Source organism: Cygnus olor, chromosome 7 (assembly GCF_009769625.2).
Source record: "Cygnus olor isolate bCygOlo1 chromosome 7, bCygOlo1.pri.v2, whole genome shotgun sequence".
NCBI lineage: Eukaryota > Metazoa > Chordata > Aves > Anseriformes > Anatidae > Cygnus > Cygnus olor.
This window is the reverse complement of record NC_049175.1, coordinates 31,103,765-31,131,482: the sequence shown is the minus strand read 5'-3', so window position 1 is coordinate 31,131,482 and position 27,718 is coordinate 31,103,765. Positions and strand designations below refer to the sequence as shown.

At 51.7% G+C, this 27,718-nt stretch overlaps 1 protein-coding gene and 1 long non-coding RNA gene across 4 annotated transcripts in view; one reads left to right on the top strand and one right to left on the bottom strand.

Annotated features, from left to right (window-relative positions):
• EMX2 (empty spiracles homeobox 2) overlaps window positions 1-3,762 on the bottom strand; it is a 6,342-nt gene extending 2,580 nt beyond the window's left edge. The window contains exons 1-2 of one of the 2 annotated variants that reach the window (XM_040563626.1): window positions 3,164-3,554; window positions 1,167-1,351 (exon numbers count right to left, since the gene is read on the bottom strand). In XM_040563626.1, coding sequence (XP_040419560.1) covers window positions 1,167-1,351; window positions 3,164-3,554 — 576 coding nt within the window. Of the gene's footprint in view, window positions 1-1,166; window positions 1,352-3,163 lie in introns of both variants that reach the window. The other variant, XM_040563627.1, reaches the window with a different exon arrangement.
• A 276-nt stretch (window positions 3,763-4,038) lies between these two features.
• Window positions 4,039-27,718, top strand: part of LOC121073066 — a 49,419-nt gene continuing 25,739 nt past the window's right edge. The window contains exons 1-4 of one of the 2 annotated variants that reach the window (XR_005821500.1): window positions 4,064-4,200; window positions 24,248-24,537; window positions 25,273-25,331; window positions 27,430-27,670. This is a non-coding gene — a long non-coding RNA (uncharacterized LOC121073066). Of the gene's footprint in view, window positions 4,201-24,247; window positions 24,538-25,272; window positions 25,332-27,429; window positions 27,671-27,718 lie in introns of both variants that reach the window. The other variant, XR_005821499.1, reaches the window with a different exon arrangement.

Genomic DNA, 27,718 nt, shown 5'->3' with positions numbered 1-27,718 from the left:
CAACCAGCTTCGGAATCAAGCAGCACAAAGACCACCTTAAATACAGCTTTCCAGTGGAAATAAGCCTGTGACCGGTCCCTTGTTCGGAGAACCTCATAAAAGTGGCGATCCCTTTTTATTGTTTTGTTAGGGAGACATTTTAAAACAAAAGCTCCAACCTCTTTATTGCTTCCCCCACGAAAAGGAGTTAAAAAAAAAAAAAAAAAAAAAAAGTGTTACAACTTAATCCGCCCAGAGAACGCTCTGTTTACTGGGAACTTTGAACTAGGCTGCGGCTGGGTATTATTATTTTTTTTTTAAAGTACAGTGCCACATACTGTAGCGAAGACAATCCCCATCTGGAGCCCTCTCTCCACGATCCTCCTGGAAGGGCGCAAAACAAAAGCCCGGCACCAGCAGCGGCACCAGCACCACCACCACCACCACCACAACCCCCCCAAAAGCCCGGCCTCTCTTCCGGCGACGAGAAAACCCCGTGGAAAGCGCCCTCACCTCGGGGCCGAGCCGTCGGGGGGTGCCCGCCGAGCCCCCCGCTCCCCGGCCGGCCCCGAGCGCAGCGGGCTCCGCTGGAGCCCTGGACCGCGGCCAGCCGGCGGTGGGGGGGTGGGGGGTGGGGGGGGGTGGGAAGGGGGCTCGTTGCCATCGCTAGTTTCTCCGCTTTTATTTTTAATCGTCCTGCCCTCCCCGGCTGTTTCCTCGTTTTGCCTCTGCCGGACCCGGGGCTGGAAATGAGCGCAAAGCTATCCAAAAAACCGCATTTCCAGCCCAGGATCCAAAGAGGTGTTTTGGTTTTTTTCCTTCCCCCTCCGCCTTTTGTTTTCCGGGCTTTTTCTCTAACGTGTAAATGTTTCCGAGGGGCACACCGGGCTCCCAAAAAAACCGACCGGGGGCTCGCGTTTGCCATCGGCGCATCGCCATCCCCGCCGCTCCCTTCCCACGTCCCTGCGGTGGCACCCGAGCTCCGGGGCTGCCAGCGGCCACCCCAACGAAGGCGATCGCCCTCAAAACCGGGCGTGTTTTTATCACTCGCAGCCACACGGGGACGGGAACCACGTCTCCCCCCCTTCCCGAAGGCCTAAACCTCCGCACGGGGTTTTTGCACGGGGTTTTCGCCTCCGTCCCCCGGCTTTTTCGCTTCGTCCCCGGCCGCAGCTGCTTCCCCTTACCTGAGTTTCCGTGAGGCTGAGGCTGTGTGCCAGCTGTTTTCTCTCTGCTCCTACTACATAATGGTTCTTCTCAAAGGCATGTTCCAGTCTCAGTAATTGGGATGGGGAGAAAGCTGTACGGATCCGTTTGGGTTTCCTGGCCAGTGCGTTGTGCAATAGGAAGCTCTCCGGGCTGGTTTCATTCCCTGGGCAGCAGGGCAAAACGGGGATTAGCAAAACACCTTCCCCAAAAGCACTCGAGAGGAGTTTTTAGCGCAAGAATTTGGGTCTCCCACCATTACCCGCCGGAGAGCTCTGCCTGTTCTTTCTCCCTCCCTTCCTCCCTCTCAGTCTCTCTTTTTCTCTTTTTTTTTTTAATTCAGAAAGCGACCTTAAAAATATTATTTCGATAACTAGGTGCAAGGAATAAGCAGGGGAAGGAGAGAATTGGGAGAAAATCAAACCGTAAACACAAGGCAGGCAGCACTATTAAAAACACACGCAAAAAAAAAAAAAAAAAAAAAATAAGTAAAGGAACTGGCCAGAGCCCGGCTGCGGTGTCTGCGGCTTCATCCTGCAGCTGCCCTGCTCTCCCTCACCCGCCGTATCTCTCCGTGTTTGTTTGCTTATTTATTTCCTGAGAGGCAGGGCAAGGCTCCGAGCGCGGCCCCGGCCCGGCCCGGCCCGGCCCAGCACGGCTCCGTTCCGCCGCCGGGCCCCGCTTCCCTCTCCGGGGCCTCCTTCTCCCCTTCGTCCCCCTGGTCCCGGGGGGGGCGACAAACTTCGGGGAGGCCCCGGGGTGCCCACCGGAGCCGGCCTGCTGCGGAGCAGGGATTTTTTTTTCCCCTTTTTTATTTTATTTTATTTTATTTTTATTTTTTTTTTTTGGGGGGGGGGGGGGGGGGGCGTCCTCCCGGCCGGCCCCTGCATCTCCTCAAATCGGTCCATCCAAGGTGGAAAACCCACCGAGGGTCTCTCCCCGCAAGTGCCTTAAAAATCGTTGCAGCAGCAGCAGCAGCAGGAGGAGGGTGTGTTTGGGAGCAGGCTGTGGCTCAACACCGGGACGTTTCCGCCTTTCATCTCCCGCTCCTTCCCAATCGCCTGATGGCTGTGACAAATAATTTGGTGAGCGAAACCTGTAATTTTATTCTGCGAGGGTAATAATCCAGCTCGTATCTCGGTCCGCCTGGCTTCGGGGAGAGCGGCTCCTTTTCCAGCCCGGCTGCAGCGGCTGCGGAAGGCCAGGGTAAAAGGGGGCTCGCAGGTGGATTGTTTTCGTTGGGAAATAACAAATAAAAAATTGGAAAAAAAAAAAAAAAAAAGAAGAAAAAAAAAGGAGAAGAAAAAACAACAGATGGAGTCCTCCGAGAGGAGGCTGACTTTTTGGTTTGTTTGTTCGCTGGTTTAACGAAAGAAGCAGGGACTGGACCCATTACGGGAGGAAATCTTCTCCCCCTTCGGAGAAGAAGCTGCCGGTCGCAAAGGGTTAAAGAAGGGGGATTTTATTGATTGGGCGCCATTGGGTTTGGTTCTTTTCCCTCAGCTGGGCAGCGATCACTCGGCAGCCCGGAGGCTTTCCCTGCCTGCACCGGCCCTCAGCCCCGGCTCTCCCGGCAGCCCCAAATCCTCGGCTCTCTCCTGCGCTGGGCTTTTATGGTTATTTTTTTCCCCCCTTCTCCTTCCCCTGGGCTCCGTCCCAGCCCCTTGCTGGGGCGCCACCCGCGCACCCCTCCCGGCTTTCGGGGTCGCTGCGTAGGTTTGAACTAAAATACCCAGGCGGCTTTTCCAGCCCCGCTTCTTTCGGGGAGCAAAAACCCGGGGAAGCCGGGGCCGGCGCTGCCCTGATCCTGCTCGAAGGGAGCCCAAACCGAGGGCAAACCCGCGGCCGAGCCCGACCCGCCGGGCTCCGACGGCTCCCGGGGGCCGGGGGCTGGATAGGGGCCGGGGGATGGCTGGGGACGGACGGGGGGAGCCCGGCCGCGGGTGGGAAAAGGGGGGAGAGGAAAAGTTGCACGTACCTTGGAACCTCTGGCCCAGATACCGGTAGCGGTGTATTAGCCAGGGGTAGAAGGTGGAGGGGTCCCTCTGCTGCGAGGCGAAGAGCGGGTGCGTGGAGTGCGAGGCGGGCAGCGGGTGGGCGGCCAGGGCGTGGGGAGGGGGCACGGGATGGACCGGCACGGCCGGGTTCGGCGGGTGCGAGACGGCCTCTGCAAAGACCAAGTCCGGGTTGGAGTAGACCCCCCTGCCGGTGGAGTGGAAGCCGTTGAGAAAAGGGTTCATCGGGCTGGAATTGGCATAGCTCAGCGCCGCCGGCCGGATAGGATCCTCGGAGCGAGACGCGGGCAAGGGGCTGTCTTTGGCCACCAGCGACTCGATGGTGAAACACCGCTTGGGTGCGGGCTGAAACATGCTGCCGCGGCGAGAGTCCCCGAGCGAATCTCTGCCTGGCTCTCTGGTGCGCGGGAGGCGATCCGGGGAAGTTTGCAGCAGGGAGTGACTTGAGGAGGGATAGATACACACATAAATAGACAGGGGCTGGAGGAAAGGAGGCAGCGGCAGCCAGCGGTACCCAAAAGGGAGACACACGCACGCACACACACACACACACAAGAAAAAAAAAAGTTGCTGGGAGAAGTTTCCCTCCTGCAAGGAAAAGGCGGTCGCCCCCCCCCCCCCCCCTCCCTAAGTCCAAAGACAATCCATGGATGTGATCGGCCCCTTCACAAGTTGTGCAAACGATTTGTTAGTTCATGAGCCTAATTAGTGCTGGGATCACATAAACAGCTTCCTCTGAAGCCTGGTAAATGGCTTGATGATTGGTCGCTATTACTCGCCTTGAGGTTGAAGGGGGAGACTCTTTAAAGTGCGTCAGAGGGGAGGCGAGCGCCGGGCAGCGCCATCGGGAGGGATGGAGCCGCGGATCGGAGTGCGCCGGGAGCGCGCAGAGCGGCGCGGGGGGAGCGCGGCGCCCGCCCGGCCCTGCCCGCGCAAGCCCCGCGCAAACCCCGCGCAAGCCCCGCGCAGCGCAGCGCGCCCCCGGCTGCGGGCGACCGAGGTAGGGGGACGGGGGCGGCGCGGGCTGGGGGGGCTCCGCATCTCTCCGCGGGGTGCGGGAAGGGGGAAGGAGGAAAGCAGCGCGGCTCCGCCGGCCCCCCCCCCCCGGGGGTTACCTCGGTGTGCACGAAGCCCCGCCGTCCCGGGGGGGGTTGCCCCGCTCGGAGAAGGCGTCGTGTGCCGCTGCGGGGACGGGCTGCCCTCCTCCTGCAAAGTTAGCGGTGCCCCCCCGCACGGCGAGGGGCCGCAGACAAAGCGCAGGGCAGCGGCATGGTGCGAGCCGGGCCCCGCCGGGCGCTCCCCTACGGGACAGGGGAGAGAGTCTCCGGTCCCGGCCCTGGCCGGATTTTCGCGATTACCTTTGGGTCCGGGGATGATTTTAGGGCTGAGTTCTTCTCCTCCCATTGGCTGGGGCCGCGGAATAATTATGATCACATCCTAATACTCTTGGCTGGTGCTTACTGTTTATTGGTAGTTAAGGATCTATTATCTATTCATCAGCCTCCCATTTTTGCCAATTACATTCTTCTAAAGTGAAGTACCAGCAGGTATTTTGCACATTTACAATTAATGATAAAAAATCTGGCGTGCTTTAAATCTATTACGCCGCTGTGTAATTTATCTTAAAGATGCAGAATTGCTAATGTAAATTAATGTTTCTGTCGAACCGAGGGGACGGGGGGAGGCTTAAAACCAGCCCAGCGTTTCTTTCCTTCGTTCACGCACTTTGTTTTCTTTTTCCTTTCCACTTTATCCACAAAGAATCCGTTACTCCGCCGCATTAAAACAGGCTCCAAATCGCTGTCGAAGCGGTGCCGGGAAGGTCCTCGCTTCTTTCCAGTAAAGGGCGAGCTGAACTCTGGGCGCCTTCCCCGCTCCCCGTTCGCAGCTAGCCGATATTTTTGACCCGATAGCAAACCGGGCTAAAGAGATGGGACAAAACAGCGCCGGGCACGCGAGGACGCCGGGTTTTTACGCCTTTTGTTTAGGGACGCCTTTCCCTTTGTGTGCGCCGCGCTGCGCGCACTCGGTGCGGGGACAAGTTCGCTTTCCGTGTAAACGTAAATGTGCTCCCCGGCTCGGAGCGGCTGCGCCTACGGACACCACAGACACACGTGCGTGCGATGGCAGGGACAAAGTGAGAGGGGTGCTCGCAGGGAAGGCGTAACTCAAGGCTTCTGAGGGATTTTGCAGCGCGGTGCGGCTCTCGCACGGCTGGGAGAAGCTCTCCTCCCGGCCGCCGGGCGCAGAAAGGCACGGCCCCACCGGGCTGAGGCGGATTTGCCCCCTCGTGTGCCTTGGGAACAGCCCGAGGTTCAACTTTTCAAGTCCCCTCGCCCCTTTTCTGCAGCACCTCTCACCGAGCCGGCGGTACCGCCGCCCGTGCGGACGGCTGGTTGCGTTGGAAGGAGCCAGGCTCAGAAAGTGCCCTAAACACGGCGGGTGTTTGGGGTGCTGAACCCGATGGGGTCTCGGTTCCTGAGCACTGAAAAGAAAAAGAGAAACTTTTCCTTCTAGGAAGAGACGCGATCTGCATCTGCGTATTTACACTTCCCCGGGACTGCAACATGAATCTGAACTGGGGAAAAAAAAAAAAAAAACTTCAACTCCTTTTTTTCCTTTTTTTTTTCCTTTTTTTTTTTTTTTTTTTTTCCAGACATCCTGAGATAATCACAGGGCTGCTTTGAAAATTGCATCGAGCAGTTCGGCAGCCGGGGAGGGAGGAATTACCCGTGTGAAAACCAGCCTCACCGGCACGCACGCCGAGCGGGGAAAAGCGGCCAAAAGGCTCACTCCGTTTCCCTCGCCCCTCTTCCCTGGGAAATATTCGCTAGGCTGAAATCCCCTCCCGGAGGGGGTCCCGTCGCTCTCGGGAGGAGCGGGGAAGGCCACGGCTGCTGCTCAGAGGGAGCAGGGACCTGGAGCTTCCCCCTGCCCGGCCCGGCTCGGCCCGGCGCGCCCCGTACTGCGGCTGCGGCCGCTCCGCTCCGCGCCCTGCTCGCCTGCTGTGCCTGCTGTGCACATCCATACGTCCCTATACATCCCTATCTATCGATGGATGTGCCTGCCTGCCATCGGACAGAGCAACCGCAGGGTGCAGAGCCCGGGGAGCACCGGCTGCCTGGTTTTGTCACGGAGAAAATAGGCCGGGGATGGTCGGAACAGAAACCAAGAGGGCTCGGGATGGGGTTTCCCAGTATTTTCCGCGTCCCCCTGGTTCCCCATGTCACTCTCCAGCCGTGTCCCGGGGCACCTCCCGCCGCTGCCTGCGCTGCCCGGGCGGGGGCCGCTCGGTGCGCACCGGGGCACGGCTCCCGCAGCTGCTCTCGGGGGCTTTGCCGGCCCCGCATCCCGACGGGCCGCTCTCCCCTGTCCTCTTGGCGTCTACGAGGAGAAAATCTGGCAGGGGCTCCCTTCCCAGCAATCCCCGATCTGCTCCAAACACACTTGGAGGCAGCCTCTCTCGGAGGGAGGGGTGCGCTACATTCGCAGTCAAATTACATGGCTGGCCTCAGAGGCAACTAGCTTCGGATTTCCAAACTAATACTCATCTTTTAAAAGCCGAGCCAAGAAGAAAATGCGAGGAAGGCCTCAGATGCGGGAGACCTCGGGGTAAGGCGGTTGTTTACGGGCTGATCCAGGCTGAACTTTGCCAGGTGGGGGCTGGCGGGGAAGAAAGTTTCAGCCTGCACGGAACTTTTCTTGTTCCAGGCTGAATTTGTCCGTCCCCGCTCCCCGGCTCCCAGGGAGCTGTGTCCGCAGCGGGGCGGAGAGGTGGCACAGGCGGGTCGTGCCTGGAGAGGGCTCGCGTGAATTAGCGGGGTTAAACTCACAATTTAATTCCGTCGTGGGCATCCTAAAGCCCAGGAGGTGAGGCCGAGGGTGCTGCAAACCCTTCACAAAAGAGCGCTGCGAGAAGGGAGAGAGGCGCAGCGCCGGGCCGGGTACCCGGAGCCGCCGGGGGCTCCGACGGGCAGGTGGATGTCCTCCGAGGGGGTCTCGCTGCCACAGCCCGGCTTTCCAGCGTGGATAGCAGCCCTAAAACTCTCCGTTCCCCTTATTTTGGCCCTGCCCTGACGGCCCAGCTTTAGCAGCACCTCCTAGCAGGGGGATGCGGCGGGGACAAAAGAGGAAAAAAACGGGGCGTCGGGTGGCGGCCCCGGGGCTCCCCACCGGGTGCCGTGGGAGCGGCTTTCTGCCGGCATCCCGCACCTCCCGGCCCCAGCGAAGCCTCTCCGGGCCCGTCCCGTCCCTGCCCGGGGCTCGGCGGCGGCGCATCCGCGGGCCCGGAGCATCCGCGGGGTGGCAGCGCCCTCTGCCGCCGGCAGCTCCCTTCCGCGGGGCCCTTTTTGCGCCCATCGGCCGCAAATTTGCGCGCCCCGGGCCGTCGCCTGTCCCCGCGGAAGGCCGCCGTCCCGGCCAGCCTCGGCCACAAGCAGCAGCGCCCGTCCCAAAAACCCGCAGCTCCTGGGATGCTCGCAAGCCATCTGACCATCCCCTGCGCTTTGCTTTTTTTCTTCATTTTTTAATTTGATTTTATTTTTCACACCTCGTGGCTCGTTGCACGCCGTTGACGGCAACGCCATCGTGCGCTCCTGGATGAGGGGGGCATTTGTTAAAGCTTTTTTTTTTTTTTTTTTTTTTTTTTTATATCCACCACCTGCCGGGGCGCAGCCGGCGGGGCACCGGCAGCCGGGTGCTGAACGGCTGCCCTGCGAGCTGCGTGTTCCCGGAGGCATCTCTGCTGCGAAAGCCCTGATTCTGCCACCAGGGCTCTCCCGGGATGGGAAGTCACCAGACTCAAAAACTCAACCGAGACCCGGGGCAGAGCTGCCGGGCAGCCGGGGCCGCACCAACGGGGGGCTCCGAGCATCCCGGGCGATCCCGTGCGGGCAGAAAGGTGCTGGGGGAGCAGCGGTGTGTGCAGAAAAACTCTCGCACCTGATGCTTATTTCTCTCGCTGGAAGACGATGGATCCCAAAGGAAAAACGAGGGTCCCCCTCGCAGCCTCTCTCTGCACTTGGGCTGCGCCGCACCGGGGTGCGCAGCATCCATCCTCCGCCCTGCGCGGCCGGCTGCTGCCCTCACCCGCTGTGCCCCCCACCCCGACCCCCCAAATTAGTGTTTCCCAGCTCCGGAGCGAGCTGTGCGGCTCCGGTGTGCGGAGTTGGTTAAGAAAAGGAGTTTTCCTGCCCTGCCCGGTGCCCGCCGGTTCCAACCCCAAAGCCCTTCCAGCCCTGGGGCTCGGCCGCCCGAGGTTTGCCTGGCGGCGGCGATGGCACCCCCCGGGGCTGTAGTTGCAAACTTTCCTCAACTTTCCTCCGGACTGATTTTACCGCCGTCGAAACGGAGGGAAAACAATAATTCTTCAAAAGATTAATTTTCTAAGGAAAAATAGAAAATTGCACTATTAGTTAACATTAGCTCCGCTCGGCACTTTTTGTTACTATTGGAGCGCTTTGAGTTTCTCCTCGAGACGTTTAATTTTGTTAGTTTTGCTTGTGTAAAGTGCTCCCAAAGGGCCCGATCCTGCCGTCCCGCCGAGGCACGTTTGCTTTTCACTTCACGGCACGTTTCGCTGGCTATCAGGGCGGGTCGTTGCTATCTTCTGCGGGATCGAGGAGTTTTTAAGCACCACACGGTGCCATGCGCTGCGGCTGGCCGTGCCGGGGGCAGTCCCCGGGGAACCCCAAACGCCGTGGGGCGGCCTCTGCATCCTCACCCGGCAGCTGCGGACCCCGCAGCTCGGTCGAGCCCCGCGGCAAGTGAGCTCTGCCCCGAGCCCCCTTCCCCTCCGCCGTTAGCTCAGTGGCCCGTTCGTTTCTGTCTTCCCTCTCGCCCACCGGCTGGCGAAATTCGGGCTTGCAAAGAGCTGAGGGCATTGCGGGGGGATTCATATCCTGCACCCCTCACCACCACCGGCATCACCTCCAGGCATCTACCTCCCGGTGACCCGCATGAGGCCGAAGGGGTTTGCAGTGAAAGAAGCAGAATAACTCTCAAATAATTCTCCAAGCTTCCAAAGTACAGCGCTTCGACATTAGCACGTTGAAGTGTCGTTTAGTGTAGTAATCAATACGTATTTCATTTTAAATCATGCAATTATTTTTTTTTTTTCGAGGACCTGAAGAACGTAATTGCTTGCAGTGGCACCTTGGAACAGAAACCCAAGTGTCCTGCTTTGACACGAATAACCTTGCCGAATTCCTTCCCTGACTGATGTGTTCCCAAATTTTCAGGCTTGCGGGGATGCGCGCGCTGTGGAACTCGTACAGCGTGCGTTAAAAGAGAGCTCCTAAAGCGAAATCAGCCTTTTCCGTGGATGTTTTAGGCCCCCGAGACCCGAGGTGGCTTTTTATCCGTGCATAATCTATGTCCCACGAATACGTGCGGGCTGTTTCTTAAACGGCGTGCGCGATTCCGTCGGGTTACCGCTCCGTTACGTGGTGTTGGATGCTCCCATCCAACAACCGCATTCAACCCTAGGCTAGTCCCCAGTTAAAGGCTCTTTTACAATCTACATTTGTTTTTTTTTTTTTTTTTTTCTTTCCTGGAGGGAGAGAAAAAATAAGGGAAAAGCTTTTTTAGGAGTTTCGGCAAACTTCACCCCGGCGCGGTGCGTGAGGGAGGGGACACCTGGGGCAGGGGTGGCTGCCTTTTTTCGGATCGCCTCCCTGCCCGTTCCCGTCGGGGCACACAGCTCGCTAACCGCCTGGCCGCCTCTTTTCGCCGCAGAAACAAAGGGCGAGGTCAGGCCCCTCCGGGGGAGTCCCGCAGAAGCGCTGCGCCCTCCCGCGCGCACCCCGCTCCGCGGGCGCGGACGAGCACCGGGGTTGCGCGGCTTGGCCGAAGCTTTGCCAGCCTCCAGACCTCCCCGCAGGTCCCCGGGCACAGCAGCCGGGTGGCAGGGCCGTGCCCAAACGGCCGCTGCGAGGGGCGTTTGCTGCGGGAGTAGCGGCTGCTCTCGGCGGGGGCTGCGCGCCCGAGCCCCCCGCAAGGGGGGAGCGCAGCGCTGAGCGCCCGGCGGAGAGGGGTCCCCCGGAGCAGGGGGGACAGCGGGGGTGCTCCGGGGCTGCCGACCCCAAATCTCGCCCTGGAGCTTTGCGGAGCTGCGGCGGCGCCGGGGAGCCGGCCTGTGCGCTCCCGCTCTGCGGCCGTTCAGCCGGCAATCGAAAGTGACCCCCTCGCCCAGCTCCTGCGAGGTCTGGGCTGTTTGATGCTGGAATCCAACGAAAGTCTGAACTCGAGGGGTAATTTTCTCCATATGGGCAAGCGAGCGCGCACGCAGCGGCTCTCTCCAAAAAAAAAATTGCCTACCTCCGATTGTTTTTCACTTTCCACAGACAGTTACAGGGAAAAAAAAAAAAAAAAAAAAAAACAAGGAAAAGTGAAAAAAAAAAAAAAAGAAAAAGAAAAGAGAAGAGAGATCATATGGTAAAGAAAGTGCTTTTTCTCGCAGGTCGGAGGAGGCGGCCAGGCTGCCCCGCCGGCGCAGGCTGCGCTCCCAGCAGCGCACACCCGTACCGCGCAGCGGGCGTCTCCGGCCGGGGTCCGCGGGGGTCGCGGAGGGGGAGAGCCCCCCGCAGACAAAGCGAGGGATGGAGAAGGCAGGGAAGGCGCCTGGAGCTCCGCGTGGGAGGCTGCGAGGAGCCTGCTGAGTGCCGCAGCGGAGCGCCGCTGCTGAAAACGTGCTCGGCAGCTTCTCGAGGAAGCGGAGCCGAGCCCCGGGCAGCGCTGCCCGCAGCTCCCCGCGTCCTCAGGGCGCAAACGGGGGAGCGGAGGCCGGGCCGAGGGCGGGGAGGCGGCGAGGCAGCGCTCCATGGGCCTCCCGGCCTCCCTCCGGGAGCCTCGGACGGGAGGGTTTTCCCCTTCTTATTTCGGGAGAGAGGGAGGAAGAGGAGAAGCTGGCCGAGCAGGGAGGGCTTGGGGAAGGCTGCAGCCCGGCCGCCGTGCGGCATCGCGGGGAGAGACCCAGCCGCTGCGAGGGGGGAAGGAAAATCACACCCTCGCACTCGATATGATTTTATTTTATTTTTATTTTATTGTTTTAAGACTTCAGTGAAGCTACCCGACTTGTTAGCCGTTCGCTCCGTCCAGCCAGGGCAGAAATCCTCCCATCTACAAGCGGGGACGTGCGCGGAGGAGGCAGCCGGCACCCGCTGGTCCCACGGCGGCACCCAAGGGCTCCGCTCAGCGTTTTTCCGCGGCCGGGGCTGCTCCTTTCAAACGAGCAAACCTGCCGCGTTTGTTCGGTTGTTCGGTGCTTTGGTTGAAAGAGCCGTGCCGTTTTCCTGCTCGCAATTTAGCTGCCAGGGAGCCTTCTGCTCCCGGCGATCGCCGCCGTGACGTTGAGTTATGGAAACACTACAGGTGTTACCGTGGTGCTGGGGAATTAATTCGCCTTCCTTCCCCCCCTCCTCCTTCCCGGAGTTATTTCCTAGCCTTCCCAGATAGCTGGGAATGGGTCCCACATACCCCGGAGCTGTAAATTGAGCGCTGAAATCCTTGATCTCGCTGATTCTTTGGAGAATTAAATCTGGCCTCAGTTTACAGGAGGAAGCGAAGTCAATCTCGGAGGTTTTGCGAAGAAAGGCTGTTATTTCCTAGAGGATAGGCGTTTAAGTTGTTAAATATTAGTTTTTAATTACATATTGTTCTTTTAAAAATAATATTTATCCTCAACTCCGGGCAGGTATTCAATTGAATTTTCAAGCCATCAGCTCTCCAGTCTTTACACGAGCGATGGAAAATAACTCAGCGTGCAAGAGCCCGGCTGGGCTCCTTCGGCTTGAGCGCTGCCCACCCGCTCGGGGTTGCGGGGGGGCCGCGGTGAAGCAGCTCAGGGGGCAGGGGGTCTCCTTCTGCCACAGCCCCAGGGGGACCTAACGCCCTGCCGAGGGCACAGCAGCAAGGATCAGAGCCTTGGGCTGCCCCACCAGGTCCCTGAGGCCACATCTTCCCCCCAAGACACCCCTGCGAGGGGCTGATCCTGCCCCCCACCCGCACAGCACCGCTCCTCAGCGCCCTCCGCTCTGCTCCTTACACAAAAACCCCGCTGCAACTTTCTTCTCGGGCCGTGCCCGTTTGCCATCACTTTTCCTCGCAGGCTTCCCCCCTCAGCCCGCAGTTTCCCCGCACCCCAAGTGGCCCTTTGGCAAATTGAGCTCCCCCCAATCCCAGACCACCCTAACCCCGGCCTCAGCATCTCGGGGCCGGCCCCGTTGGGGTGACCCCAAAGGGGCAGGCACACGGGCACTGGGGGTCACAAGCGGATTTTGTGGGTTCGGAGGCAGCGAGGGCCTTGCTTCGGCGTGTAAACGCTTCTGCTCCCCATAAAGTGGCAGAACACACTGAAATGAACATATGCGGGGCAGCATCTGCTCAGCTAGATGCATCTCGCAGAGGAATATTGCCTTTTCACCTCCAGGTCCTAAATGGGAAATATAAAGAGGTTGATGTCGTCTATTCTGTTTGCAATTGCCTATCCTAGGATTAAAGAGCTCTCCGTTTTACTGGCTGTCTTTCATTTAACTGTTTGGAGACCAGAGATGGAAAATATTTGCAGAGAAGAAAAGAATAGCTGCATGGGATCATTTGCAATTCAGTGTGAAAATATTCTAACAAACCCATTTCTATCCCAGGGCCGCTGAAAAAATAGCACATAGCCGTCAACAGCCCATTGCGCCCTGCTGGACAGCACGGAAAGTTTTAGGCAACTAAATTCCTAATCGGAGACAGCAGCAAACAGCACAATCATGTCTTTGACTAAACTGTGGGGCAGCTTTAATTGCAAAAAAAAAAAAAAATGCTCGCAATGGCTAAAATATTACGGGTTGGGTAAATGGGAGACTTCCCGCGAGTGGCAGAGCGGGCAGCCTGCAGGGGCAGCGCCCCGGGGGGCGCACGGCCGGGCTGGCACGGGGGGAGCCCCCGGGAGGCACCGGGGGGGAGAAAACGGGGAGGGGGGGGGTGAGGTTTTGGGGGCCGCACGCCCCGAGCATGCAGCTTTTTGAACCGAGAGCCACGAAGAAATTAGCGTCGGGGACGTTAAAATCCCTTCCCCTTGTCCCTGCCACCACGGGAGGGACGCTTCGTGCTAAAACGCGCTGCGGGAAGGATGAGCAGGGCTCGCCGTCCCCAAATCGGCCCCAGGTCCCCCAGAGGGTCTCCCCCCCGTGTCCCCTCGCTCCCAGCCCCCTGGCTGGCCGCGCAGTGCCCACTGGTGGCTGGCCGGGTGGGGAGCACAAGGTGCAGCCAGCCCTGGCATGGGGCCGCCTGCCCAGGAGGCTCCTGGAAAAGGCTCCTGGCACATCGGCTGCTGGTTCTTGCTTGCATCGGGCATCCCAGAGTGGGAAGGAAGGGGGGAAGAAGGGAAACGGGGGCGCCCATGTGTCCATTCCCAACTAAAGCTGTGTCAACACCCAGCACCCAGGGGAATCCCACCACTGCGCCGTTCCCAGCAGTCATGTGCAGGCCAACAGAGATCTTGTGCTCTGGCACCTAAGAGCCTTCTTGGAGGAGTGGTTGGTTGTGGATTATCCTTTTGCCTTGCCATAACACTTAGCAGACCCTGACAAGGGTTAGGGCTCCCTTATGCTAGGCTGCGCTATGGATGGAGCCAGATGACAGTCCCTGGCCCAGGGCTCTAAGAAAGAGGACAAAGTAAGTGTCTGCGTCTTGAATAAAGCAAGAAGAGAAAGTGTCAAAGTACAGTAAGCTCGTGGTGAGAAATGTTGGAGCTGAGGACAAAAGGACATTGCTAACTCCTGTGTGCTCCTCATGAGCCTTCTTCTGCTCTGGCTTGAAGTCAGTGGCAAAATGTCTCGTTACTTCACATGCAAGATTAAACCTCATTGCATGGCGATCTCATGATCACATCTAGCTCTCAAATAAGACTCTGCATCTTGCTTTTTTCCTACAATCTTAGACCTGTGTATCTCCATGCTATGCTGAGTATTACCTGGTACCAAGACAGAAGTGCTGAGAATGCCATAAACCAAATCTCAGGACAAACCATAGAAGCAGGACGTGCAGTCATAGTGAAGATGACTTGCATATGTGATTTAGGAATTACGTTGCAACACTTAATCTCTGCGCTACTGCGTCACTCAACAACGCTTCCTTAATGCTTTCTATGGAAAAAACTCCCTTTTTATTTAGAACAATTAAACAGTTATCAAGTCATCAAAAATGGCCATGTGAGCTTGGAGGAGGGAGCTTACTATCAACTTTCCTTTCTAAATATGACTATATAACCCATATCTGTGGTCAAAATGAAGGAATAAACCTGAGGCCTCAGAGGGGATCAGTTACTTCAGGTTCATTTGGCCTTGTATTTTTCTTGACTTTTCCAACTTTTTCAAATAATCAGTAACCACTGATTCTCATCTGTTATCCTTAGATTTGAGAGTCTCAGGCAATGGGTAAGGAAACGTAGCTCCAGTAAGTTTTTCATTCCACCTTAACCTGTCGGTAGGCAGTTAAGGTCCTGTGGCACACAGAGTGAAAGGGAAAGGTAAAGCAGACACACACACACACACACACACACACACACAAGCCTGGCCTTCCTTTCCAGCTGTGTCAGGCTGCAGACCTCACCTCCAGGACGAACTCCACTGTCAGCCCCAAGCACGTTTCTTGCTGTCAGGCATGTTCTGGACAAGATGCGTAATGGCATTGTTTTGGGGCAAACTATTTCCTTAGGGCTGTCTCTTGGGCAGCTTGCCTGCGACATAAACACGCTCTGAAATTTAGACCAGAAACATTAGCAACTACCAAACAAAAACATACAACACACGCAGGCAGCCAAAATACAACAAATTACCCGTCAGGTCTCTGCTATGCAAATACTTGCAGCGAGGTAGAGCTGTACTACGTTACCTGCAAAAAGTTCATTAAGAGGTTGCCCGAAGCTGTGTTTTTTACCCACAGCACTCACTTTTCAGGCCACTCACCATTCACCTAGCAGAGATCATGGGGCACTGGCTGCTTTATTTTGCATTCCTGTTCCTACGAGCGCTTTGCCAGGCAAGCAGGCTCCGTGGCAAGGGAGAGAGAAACACCGAACAAAAGGATGGTCCCTGCCCCAGAGCACTCCCAGTCTTAACATAAGGTACAAAGCAGAGAGGGGAAAAAAGGGGGAAAAAAAAAAAAAAGGAAAAGAAAAAGAAAACAGCAGGTGGAGACAGGGAAGTGAAAAGAAAGGATGAGACAGTGCTGATTGGTGTGATAGCGAGCGGCCTCAGCACAGCAGCTGCTATCTGGCATCAAATTCTTTGCATAAGCGGTGGCTGGATGGGGCCTACGGGGAACTCGCCAGCACATTTTACCACACGAGCCATACGTTCTGTGTCACAACTGCCAAAAGCGCTTTGGGGTTGTAAGGATGGTTTGTGGTTGTGGCTTGGCAAAAGGCGTAAGAAGGCAAGAGTGTGTGCCTTTCGACTGCTGATATGCCAAGAAGAAAAAAAAATAGTAAGACTCTCAAGGCCAGGCCTTGTGACATTATCATGAAAAGAAATGTTTATTTATAACGAGAGAGCAAACTTGTGAAGCACAAAACCTCGCTGGCAGTCTCCAGTGCTTTGGAAGTGGCATTCAGAAAGTCTTCCCAGCCTCAGCCCCCTGCCCGAGCTGCCAGGCCGTGCTGGAGGTGGGCTGGGAGCAGGGTTTGAGAACTCCCGACGCCTGTGAGCTCCAGCCAGGTGTCCTCAGGAGGTCGGCACCTGGTCAGGGTAGGAGCTGGGCTGCCCTGGGTTCTTTGCTTGCCCGCATCTGGCACGGTGCACACCTCAGTTTGGAAACCTTGATCCGTATTAGGTTACACTTTGAGTTCAAAAATCATTCATGTCAGTTTGAAAACCACATCCCTTAAAACATCGTGTACTTTAGCATTCTTTCTCTCCTCCCCCCAGGTCCCTTGCCTTTCATTTAGCAGCCTTTTAAGACCATCATGTGCTTGAACTCTGAGCTGCTCCCGGGCATCTAAAAAAGTAATCGGAGTGTTTAGGCTTTAAATGGATTCTCTTTTCAATCTAAATGGTATCACACATCAGAGATGACAGAATGAGTGGCTGAAGAGAGATTAGAAATTCTCCTAAACTGTCTGGTAATTAAATCATCTACACATCCACATATTTGGTCGAAGAAACTCTGACTGCCCTAGGCCCCATCTCCCATGTGCTCCCACCACCTCTCGACATGTTCTGTAAAAAATCAACACCCAATCCGACCTGAAAATATTGGCATCAGTCCCGCTGTCAGCTGCCTGTTTGGGATGTCTCAGCGCCTCTCTCTGAGGGAACACTACCGTCCCGGTGGAGCATCCTGAATCTTCCTCGGTGCCTGACTCCAGCCAGCAGATGACAGAATTAGACACTATCCCACCTTTGGGACTTACACCTTCATCTTTTATTCCTCCCACAAATTATCTAGTGCCTATAAACCACTGCAAACAAAAATATGGTAAATAATGACTAAATCCTGCTCCAAGTTCAGACCTGAGAGCAGTTGTTATAATTAAGCCATATTAGTTACTTAAATTTTTAATTACTTATTCTATGCTTACAAGTTTTTCTTTTCTCTGCAAGGAGTTGTAAACCAACAGGATAATGTCTGGTACAAGTGCACGAGGTGCTCAGTACCACGGCGATGTCCTGCACAAACCCTCTCTGCAAAGTCCAGCCTGCCAGTAACAGCATAGCAAAGGGGCTATAAATAAAATCAGTCCTTCATCTTCCCTCACTCTAGACCCGTGTATTGATCTTAAGGCAGCGCACACCTGAAGTGCACCTCTTTGATGGCAAGTGGCCCAAACGATCACTCTATAATGTTCTTAACTATCAGCTGTTTGTTTTCATTTCTCCCTTAACTCACAGAGGAGCTGCTGCATAGATGCTCTCACCTTTTGTTCGTCTGACTGAATTTGGAGAGCTGTGTGAGGGCTCATTGCTGACACGGGAGCATAGATAGGCCCTTTTCCTAGTCCCTCCCTTCCAAAAGAATTTAAAAGGATGAAGAGGTCAGCAGCTGAGAAGGCAAAACAAAAGTTTTCCTATACTTTTCATTGTGCTCACTAACGTGGGAATAGCAATGGCAACTCTTTTAGCAACTGCACCACTGGTTGCTTATCATGGCAATTGTTACAATAGCTCCAAATTTCATAGTCTCAAATACACGCTGCCAGCTATACTAATAGATAACAACATTTTAAAGTCACCAGCATTGAATCTAACCATGTCAACTAACCCTTACCAAATTTATTGTCTGAAAAAAAAATAAATAATAGAACAATTGGATTAATTGTATTCCTCTACTCTGTCATTATGCTTGTGTGGTCCCCTTCCAGCATGCCAGCTGATGGTAACAATGAAGTGTTAACCCTAAACAACAAAATCTTCTGTGTGGGTTTTACATACTGGAAGATCATTTTCTTCATGCCTGGAAAGGAGTTTGGTGACTCAGAGCAGCCCAGTAACCAGAGTTAACCATGCAATATATAGGGTAACTCCAGCAGGTTCCTCCAGGGCACTTGTTTACACCCTCTGCCACAAGCCACAAAGCACCTGAGTGCTGCTCAACACATTTCAGGTACTTCATACAAAACAGCAACCTTGCAGTCAGCATCTCCAAGCCACTTGGGCTTGGGGAATGTGCATTACCACGGGAGAACCCCCTGCACCTTAAGTGCAGTTTAAAAACAGAAATAATGGCTTTTAAGCACTCCCCTCTCTTGTCCTAAACTACGAGCCCCAAAGCAGTCATGCCCATGGAAACCAAGAGCAAAGTGGCAGGGCATGACAAACCAGCTCTCTTCCAAGTGTCTGCAGCCTCCACATTTGCAATTTCATTTGGGCTTTCTGAAAATGCTCTTCAGTGAACTGAATTACTTTCAGTTGTAAATCTAAGATGGAAAAATGCAATATTAGGCATATCTGCTCTCTATCCCTCAAGTCATATCCATATGCACATTCCTTCCCCTTGCCAATCTCTGTTTGCTCATGACTCTGCTGGATTTCAAGCAAAGGACCTTGCAGATGGTAACAGCACTCCAGTGGTCACAATTCAAGGCAGCTGTAGATTTCTAGATGAAATATGGAAGTCCTTAAAACAAATGGAGCCTCTTGGGCTTGTAAGTACAGAAGTGCTTGAGACCCACTGCATACACACAACAGCTCATTCCTTGTGCTTCTGAAGCTCGCTGGAGGAAGCAGGGCTTGTCATTTAGTACAGTAATTATAATGATTCATTATTATGATTATTAATTATAATCATATAATCACAGTAATGATTAATAATTACAGTCATTACTATTCATATGAGAAGAGGACCTAGAGGCCCCAGTCAGAATATGGGCCTCATTGTGCCTCTTGCAGCATGGACAGGGCGCTGATGGTGTGGGGATTTTGGATAAGGACCCAGAGCCTTCAGATCTGCGCCCTGTGCTTGCAATATGCAATATGCATAACCTAGAGGGGAGCCACGCAGGGTGTGGATGAATATGTGCCACTCTGTCAGGAACAGGAGGTCAAAAGGCAGAGGGCACCCTTGGGAATGACAGTGGGACAACGACAGGAGAAACACAAAGTTGTGGTGACAACTTAGAGAAGCGACCTGGGGCTGCAATGTTTGCAGAACTGGAGCCTGCTTCTGTGCATCTCCTGGTTCTCTCACCCCAGGCTTGAGGCACGGTGCCAGTCACTGCCCAGAGCCAGGGGCTACCAGCTCCTCAGGCTATTCTTGCGCTGTCAGGCCATGCAGATGTCCTTCTCGAGGTGTGTTTTTATTTAATGCTGCTGGAAAATTGCCCTGACTTCTCCAGTGCCCTTCTCCATGTCATCTACACGGTTTAAACTTTTGACTCTGGGATTTATAAACATTACCCTCAAATGCTTGTGTAAATGCTCATATCTCATTATACCATAACTTCTACGAAGCAAGGGATGACAATCTGTCTTGTCTGCTTAGGAACTGCCTGCAGTAATTGCCCAGCCTGCAGTTTGCTGTCATCGAGCCTCCACAGAACACTTTGCTCACCCCTGGAGTTTGCTCTCTGCAGCAGTTTAACATATTGCATGCTAATGCAAGAGCCTAATACTGCATGCTCAGGGGCCTCTTGGAGCCAAGGTACTACCAAAATTACTGGGCCTAATCACAAGTGTAAAGATAAGTGTGCATAAGTCTTTGCAAGATTAAGCCCTTGGCCTTTTGTTCTGCCTGTGCGTAAATTGCTGCTTGCTTGCCACCTCCTTGTACGTGTTTAGCTTTTGAAGAGGCGAAAGGTAGGGAGTCCTACACCCAGTGCTGCAATTTATCTGTTCTTCTCCAGTTTGCTCCCAAACGGAAATTTCCTTGTTCTTCTAGTCTAGCTCCAAATTGTTTGGTTTATAAGTAAAAGTTATTGGGGGTTATTCTATTTAAGGACTGCAAGACAGATTCAGCTACTGAGGTGTAAGCCAGTCTAACTTAACTAACTTAAAAGGTGTCTGCACTAGATCAACTGATAGAAACAAGGAACAAAGCCTAACTTTCCAGGGTTGTAAAATGGGTGAAAATCCATTGCTTCAAAAACTGTGGAATATAAAAAATGGTGACATTTTATATGTTGCTCTCCCAAGTCCCTAAAGCAGGGGGAAGCACAGGTGAGAATAGGCTTATCTTGTTATTATCAAACACTGCAAAGTTGATCTCATATTGCATGGGCAGATCTGCTACAAACTTCATTAGGAAACTTAATGAAAGCACATTTGGTATGTGCTCCATGACACAATGCAAAGAGAAAAACAGGAGTGGCCCTGGAGGTACTTGGGTTCTTTCAGTAATGCAAGAAAAGATACTGGCTGGTGTGCAGGTACAGATGTCTTTGTTTCTACAGGACAGTGTTGTTGCTTAACAAAGAATTACACGATGTGATGGGATTGTTCAGGGGATTATTTAGTTATTATTAAAAAGCTTTGCATCCCTAGGTATTCTCAATAAAAACATCCACAGAAAGGAAAGCTAAGGCTAGAAAATGAAGTTTGGAAATGACAAAGTTAAAGTTTTTCTTATGACCCAGTTCCTGATTACGTGATCACATATGTATGTTGAAAAGGGAGTGAGGCGGAGCTGGAGAGTCCAAGCGGGTGAGTTATGGAGGAGCCTTGTCTGATTCACTACAAAGGTTAGATGGTATGCACTCTATGAGACATGTGGCCGCACAGCAAACAATGAGCATAAAAATAAAAATTGAACAGCTGCCTCATTTGCTAAGCACGTCCATCTTGTACGTTGAGCAAGTCTGGGTTTCTGCAGAAAAAAAAAAAAAAAAAACGTCTGATCGTATTAGCTATATATATACACTCCATGCGGATACATCAATATCGGATGCTTTATAAGGCTGGGATATGTCCTGGACTCCAGACAGATATAAGAATAAAAGACATCTTAGAGAATATTGCATTTTTGGCAACATGTGTTGGCTCAAAGGAATTGTAAAGGAAGTAAATTAAATACTACTAAGAATGTATATATTTATAGCACTTTTCATACAAGGATCCCAAAACACCTCTCAAAAAATTAAGCCTCACAACATTGCTGTGATCTAAGTAACACGTATAGTTTTTTTTCTAATGTGCAAAGTGAATCAGAAAAAGAAGAGGTAGGTTAACCAGACCATCAAGAGCAAGAATGTCTGAATTTTAGGCTCTTGTTTTAACTCCCAGCCCAACTGTCTTCTGTGAAAACATCCAGGGAAGCTATTGATTTTCATGCTCTCTTGCCCTTCTCCAGCAATCCAGCACTATGCTCAGGCATATGGTTAACTTAAGGCCATTGATTCTTGGCCTAAGTTTCTGAAAAACATTTTGGAGTGCAGTAGGTATGGTGCTGCAGAGAGAAAAAGTAGGTTTATAAGAGCATCGGTCATTTTACCAATCATGCCTAGAATTTCCTGGACGTTACAAATGTTCAGCAGAATTCCCAGTGTCAGACTGTATTAAAATACTGTCCTCAAAAAGGAACATTCTGAATTTCCATGATCCTTGCCAGTTTCCAATGATTTGACGTTTATTTGAGCTATTGTGCAAAGTTTTCTGTTGAGTCAGATCATTCAGGGCTAGCTGCTGGGACCACAGAGTGTCAGCAGGACATAATTCATCTGCAGCTAATGGCAGCAGAGTTTATTGGATAGGTAATGCTTCTGCTTGCAGAGAGATGCCACTGAGAAACTCTTTTTTTTTTTTTTTTTTCAATTTATTTTTATTTTTGTTGTTGTTGTTAAGAAAGGAATTAAGCATTCTGTTTCCCCTTTGGTCACCTGTTGGATTTCTTTAGGAGGAGAAATGACTCCGGTATCTTTGTAGGGTGAGAAGAGGGAGGGAGAAGCAATTGATTTAAATTATGCCCATGGCATCCTGTTCTCTGTGCTTTGTGTCTTTGTGGACTGATTTGATTTTATCTTTCTGATTCCTACAAGTATGCACACACCAGCTCGACCTCTGCATTTTCAGTCTGTTCTTAGGGGAATTTCCCCAAGTGCTCGTACCAAGCTCTTTTACTTTATAAGAGAAGAAATACCCACAAAGATTACGCCTCGCTCTTGCAGCATGAGCTACAGTTGAACAAAACTTCCCCGGCTGCACAGTGAGCCCAGGTCTTTAAGCCTACATATGCTTTTTGTGAAAAAGCTTGCCTGTAAAGGTAAGAAAGATTTTTTTTATTTTTTATTTTTTTCAACTGTTCTCAAAAGTAAGTCTGCATGGAGCTCTAATTAGCTTTTACCTCCATAGATGGAACATCTTGGCTTGCAGATAGAATTCGGGTTGACTTAATTGCTTAGATCTTAAGCCGTGCAAGGCAAAGACCCTGTGCGCTGCGTGCCTGTGTAGTACCTCGCAGCGCTGGAACCAGCCTGACGTTCCTCAGCAAGACCTCAATGCAAATAATGAATGCAGCTACATAAGAGGACATTGAGTGACTCATTCTAAACCACAAGATGTTTGGACTGCAAATAAAGAAAGATATGTGGGATATAATCTGCTGCTGAGTTTTAACACAATTCCTGTTAACTTTGAGCCACGCATGGACAGAACAATAGCAGGCTATAGATTTTGTTTCCGTCCTCAACATATTACTAAGTGCTGCGAGACTAAAACGTTTTGAAGGTTATATCCAATGTCCTGCGGAACGAACGACAAATGTCAACTCTTACACTCCTGCAAGATCTGAGCAGGAATAAGACAACTCTATAGACTGAGGCAAGTTTATTATTACAAATACCTTATTAAATCTAAATGGTAATGGCATTCCAATTAGCTCATTGTTAGGAATCTTTCATGTTTGACTTTCATTTAGACTGATTACGGGAATAATGCAGACCCTGTATAAGTAATTGGCACAAAATAAAAGCATTTGAGCTGCAAAAACCCTCCTAGAGGCTGCGCTCTTTAAAAAAAATACATAAATAAAAGCTTCCTATCTTTCCCAGCTCATGAGCTCTCTCTGTTCACCATAATAATGAGACAACCCATTGAGTCTCCTGTGGGCCTGGTGGTATCGCAGTCCCCTTTTTACCTTCCCCTCTCTTCTCAGCAGCTGTAGGGGGGCTCCTTCCCTTTTCCTCTCCACCCTCCCATTCCCTCTCCCGTCACCGCAAGCCTCGGCACTGTTCCATTGATCCTGCCCAGCCGTGGGTTCTTTCACACCCAGATCACAGGCTGGCCTCATCGCCCACACCATCCTCCTCCTCCTCTGTCTCCTCCTCCTTCTTCTTCTCCTCCTCCTCCTCTTCCTTCTCCCAGCAGCCGTGCCAGCCTCTCCAGTGATCAGACGAGCAGCAGGAAATGTGCCTTTCGGTGTACTGGCTGCCTGCTGCTGGCAGAGAAAGGTGTTTTGTTGTGCAGCAGGGCCTCCATGAGTCTGAGGGAGGCTGGTGGGTGACTCCTCACAGTGGGTTCTGCTTGCTTCCCTCAGAGAGGAGGGTGTGGGAAAGGACTTTTCAAGACGTTGCTATGCCAAGGCTTTGCTTTACAAGATAACCTAGGCCATGGAGGTTCCCCTTTCTTCCCCAGCAGGGATGAAGCCCAGAGCAGGGCGCCCACCATGGGGTCCCTGGGGCCATGGAGAGCTCAGGGCACACAGGGCCTGCAGGACCCAGCTCCCAGCAGGGCGCAGGCTGAGGAGGAAACATCATGTTGTGAAAGAAGCTGGTTTCGGGGAAAGGCATCCCAAACCACCGCCTGGAGCCCCAGCTCATTAGGCTAAGGGAAAGAGCAGTACGAGATATTTGGTGAGAAGGGAGAAGGCCGCAAGCATTCATCTCTGCCAGACTTCCCTTCCTCCGTCTCTGACTAATCTGGTGCCAGCTCCGTCCCGTTCTGGGCACAGAGGCTGCAGTAAAATGTGCACCGTAGGAACATTTTCCAGCTCTGGATGCGTGCCTCGGTCGCACCCTGCTCTGCACCGAGGCCAGACACAGGCCTACACACACCTCATGGCCCGTCCCACACCGTGGTGGGGGCAGGAGACCCAGCAGGTGGGCTGGGGGCCTGGCCGTTCTCCAACCCCTTCCCCGCGACGGGATCGAGCTGGGAGCAGGGCTCTGGATCCCAGCTTGCTGGCAGGGCCGACACAGCATGTGTTAACCGTATGACGGCGCGCCAGGAAAGGTCTCTCTGGTGTGGGAAGGGGAAGGGCCAGCGGTTCCTATTTGAGAACTATTTGGCTTCTGCAGGGCTCTGGCTCTGTAGGGTGAGCTAGAAGCTGTGTGTAAGCAGCAGCAGGGTTTTGGGAAAAGCTGGGGAAGTAGATAGCAACAGCAGGCAACTGTTGAATAACACAGAAAGGCTGTGAAATCCTCATCCTTGGAGGTTCTCAAGGCTCAGACAAACAAAGCCCTGAGCAGCCCAGCCTGAATTCAGTGCTGACCCTGTTTTGAGCGGGAGCTCAGAGCAGAGATCTCTGGAGGTCCCTTTCAAACCGAATGGTTCTGTGATTGTGTGACGGAATGTGGGCTGGGAACGCCTATTTTGATGTCTCAATTTGGTGAAAGTATCTTCTATTTCTGACAGCATTGGGCACAGAATCTGTTCCATCACCAGAGGAGCAGTGTTCAGAGAAACCCGTCTGTGCTGGGAGCATTGTCCCTGAGGTGCCAGTGCTCCCCACGCTCACTGGACAGTCAGACTGCAATCCCATAGATGAGCATGGTAATCCTTGGCAGCGGATCTCCTGCAGTGCTTCTGCAGGGTGAGGGACTACCAGCCTGCGGGCAGCATGCCTTCCTTCCTTCATCTTCCCTCTTGAGAACCGGTGATGCTCCTGATGACATCAGGGGAAAGATTTCCATGGATTTCCATAGGTGGGTCAGGACTTCCAAGTTTTTTGGGCAGTGATGCTTAGTGGACCATCTCTACAAATATTAGTAGTGTTTTATTCAGTAACATTTGATCTATCATAACTTGGCATCACAGTCTTGTCAGGAATTAGATGCCTGGGGTTTTGTGTGCGTGTGTGTGCAAATAATGAAATAACTGGCTCAAAAAGCTGCAACAGGTGAAATGACAAGTTATGGGCACATGCCTAACTAATGCACATAGTGAAGCATGTACTTAGTTACTTTTCTGGACTGAATATGAGTACTTTCCTGAACTGAAATGGAAGACTGCTCCAGAGTTGAAATATATAAACAGACCTGCACAAGAGAAGTCTGTATTGTGTGAATGAGAAATATTCCCATGGTTGGCTAAGTTTTAAATTAACTCTGATTTTTTATGGGACTCTTTGAACCAGAAACCACTACAGAACTTTTAATACTAAGCTGGCAGTAATTTAGGCATGGCTGTATTGTCAGGCGTATTTATCCTGCCTTTGTATTTGTAACTGGTTTATATTTACTTGTCACATTAAAATAACCAAGAATTCACTTTTGTATGTTTGAGCCATTCCGATGAGGTATGTGCAGATAAGAGCCTTGCTATCTGTCTGCAGTAATAAAGATGAAAAATCTGCTGACATCCCAAACAAGCTGTAAACTAGGGCATTTAGCAATGTTCATTTTAATGCTTAAAACCTCTATATTGTCATTGTAAATTAGGAACCTCAGTTGAAATCTTGGATGTGTTGAAGTCATCTGCAACAGTGGATCCAAAGGAGGTAACTAGCTTAATAGCTACAAAAGTCTTATGAATAACCCTACTTCCACTTCTGCCTATAAGGTTAACCAGAAAGGAAATTATGCAGAGTAAATTTTCTCTGTTTAAAACCCATAAGCCTTACAAATTATATTTACATTTAATTAAAAAGTAGACACATTAGCTATTTTTTCTGCACTTTTTTTTTTTTCTTTCCAGATTCTGCACTGGTTCAGAATTTCTCTACAAGATGTTTAATGATAATCTTTTTATAAATGTTAAGATGTTTAGATAGGGTTGCCTTTAACCTGGAGTCTTGATTTGTAAGTTTAATAAGTTTCCAAACATATTATTAAGAAGTGTGGACAAAAAAAAAAAAAAAAAGGAGCAAGAACAAAGAATCAAGGTGCGTTACTAGTATTCAGGAGTGATATGTTCAGGGAGAGACGAATTCCCTCTGTAGCCCTTGAAATGTAGCCTTCTTGTCTGCTTCAGAATTAAATCATCTCCTTATCTCAGCTGTATATCCATACTGTAGTCTTTATCTCAGCATATAGGTTCTGTCAACATCCTAAAAGTTATAGCCAGAAGGATTAGCGATTTTGGTATCCGGATTTTGACGTGTCTGCTCAGAGAGTGCCTAATTTGGGTTGTGATTTTGTTGTTGTTGTTGTTGTTTATTCTGTGCCTTTTGTTAAGAAGTGTATTTAATTGTGGGAAAAATAGCTGAAGACTGCAGAACATTAAATTTCCAAAGCCAACATGAATCCTAAGCACCAGTCAGCTACCAAGAAAACTCTGTCCTCTGCTTATACCAGTATTGACCCACAGCCTCTGAGGAAGCTGGATACATGAAACAAGTATGGAGATGAGGGACAGAACCTTGTTCGATGGTGAAAGCAGACCACAAGGACAACACTGTCCCTAAGCTCTGCGTTGCTGAATTATCACCATCTGAACCAAATTAAGCATTTGGGGGATCAAGGTAATAAAGCATGGAAGCCATAAATGTATTGCTCATAGCAAGGAAGTTCAAATGAGAAAGATGAGATAATCAGGCCAGGGGGAGGTGAAAGAGGGAATTCTGATGATTATAGTTATTTGGAAATCCACGGAGGGAGGATCCCTATGGCTGAGAAACATTTCCACACCTAGAATTTGTGGAGGATGAGGTTTTGGTGGTGACTAGCACTTTGATGTCTTTTCCTTTCCCCGCCTTTATCTAAGCTTCTCTTTAGCCTCAACCAGCAGCTTGCTCCCAGGTGAGGTTAATTCTTAGATGCTGTGGGGAGCTATCAGCCAACTTATTAAAACCCTGTTTAATTAGTAATGATATTGCATTTTCACAATGGAGGCATGTACACAAAGGGCTGAATTTACGAATTACAGTAACAGAGGATAATCTACCGAGAGACAACAAGAAATATTAATGCAGTGCCCAGACTTGCCCATGGATTGTGCTTAAAGCCGTCCAAGTGATGAGTGTGTATGTGGGATATTTGACTAAAGGCTCGCATAGCACAAAACAAAATAAAGCAAATAGAAAAGGGGAGAGAGAGAGAGAGGAGAAGAGGAAGGAAAAAGGAAGACAGTTTCCCGAGGCACCATATCACTGTCAGTTCAGAAATCAATAATCTTCCACTGGAGAGGCACTCACTCTGGGCAAAAATGAGCCAGGAGGCTTCCCCGTGTGTGGCGTGCTGCAATAGCACAACAACTCTGATGGTGCTTTGGAAAAGCCTAATTAGCTGAGCACTAAGAAAAGTGTTTTCTCTTTATATCTGGTGTAGAGAACACAAGCAGTACCAATCTTTCCCTGCAGGAATTGCAGTAAGGTCAGAAATCTGTGGAGAAGATTTGACCTTAGCAGGGTAAGTTAGGGTGGCTCTAATTGCTTGTAAACTAGGCACAGCTACTGTTTAACCAGGAAAACCAACATATTTTATGAGAAGTATCTTAACAAAATAGGTCTTCAACAATAAAATATCCCGATGAGGATTTCTCAGGTTTCTGCCATTTTCTCAGTAAACATGGCATTATTGTATTCCAGAATTTCTCACTGCTTTATTCAGAAAATGCCCTACCAAAATTTACACTTTTTCTGCTCTTCTTCTTTACAGTGTGAAGGTCCATCTGTGTTTTCCACTGCAAGTTATGAAACCAGCACTTTCCTTCTCCTGGAGAGGGTGATTTTGTTTAAGATCTTCAAAGGGGAGTGAGCCACAAGGCTATCTGTAGGCTTGCAGTTCTACCGACTCGTGAGGAATTCAGCAGGGGAAGACGAGGCACGTGCTCGATGGTGTGTCAGTCCCGGCGTGATGGAGAGCTTCCCATGGGATCACACCAGAGCTGATGTTAGTGGTGAGTAAGTGCAACTGGATGAGTCACAGCTTGTAAGGAAAATCTAGA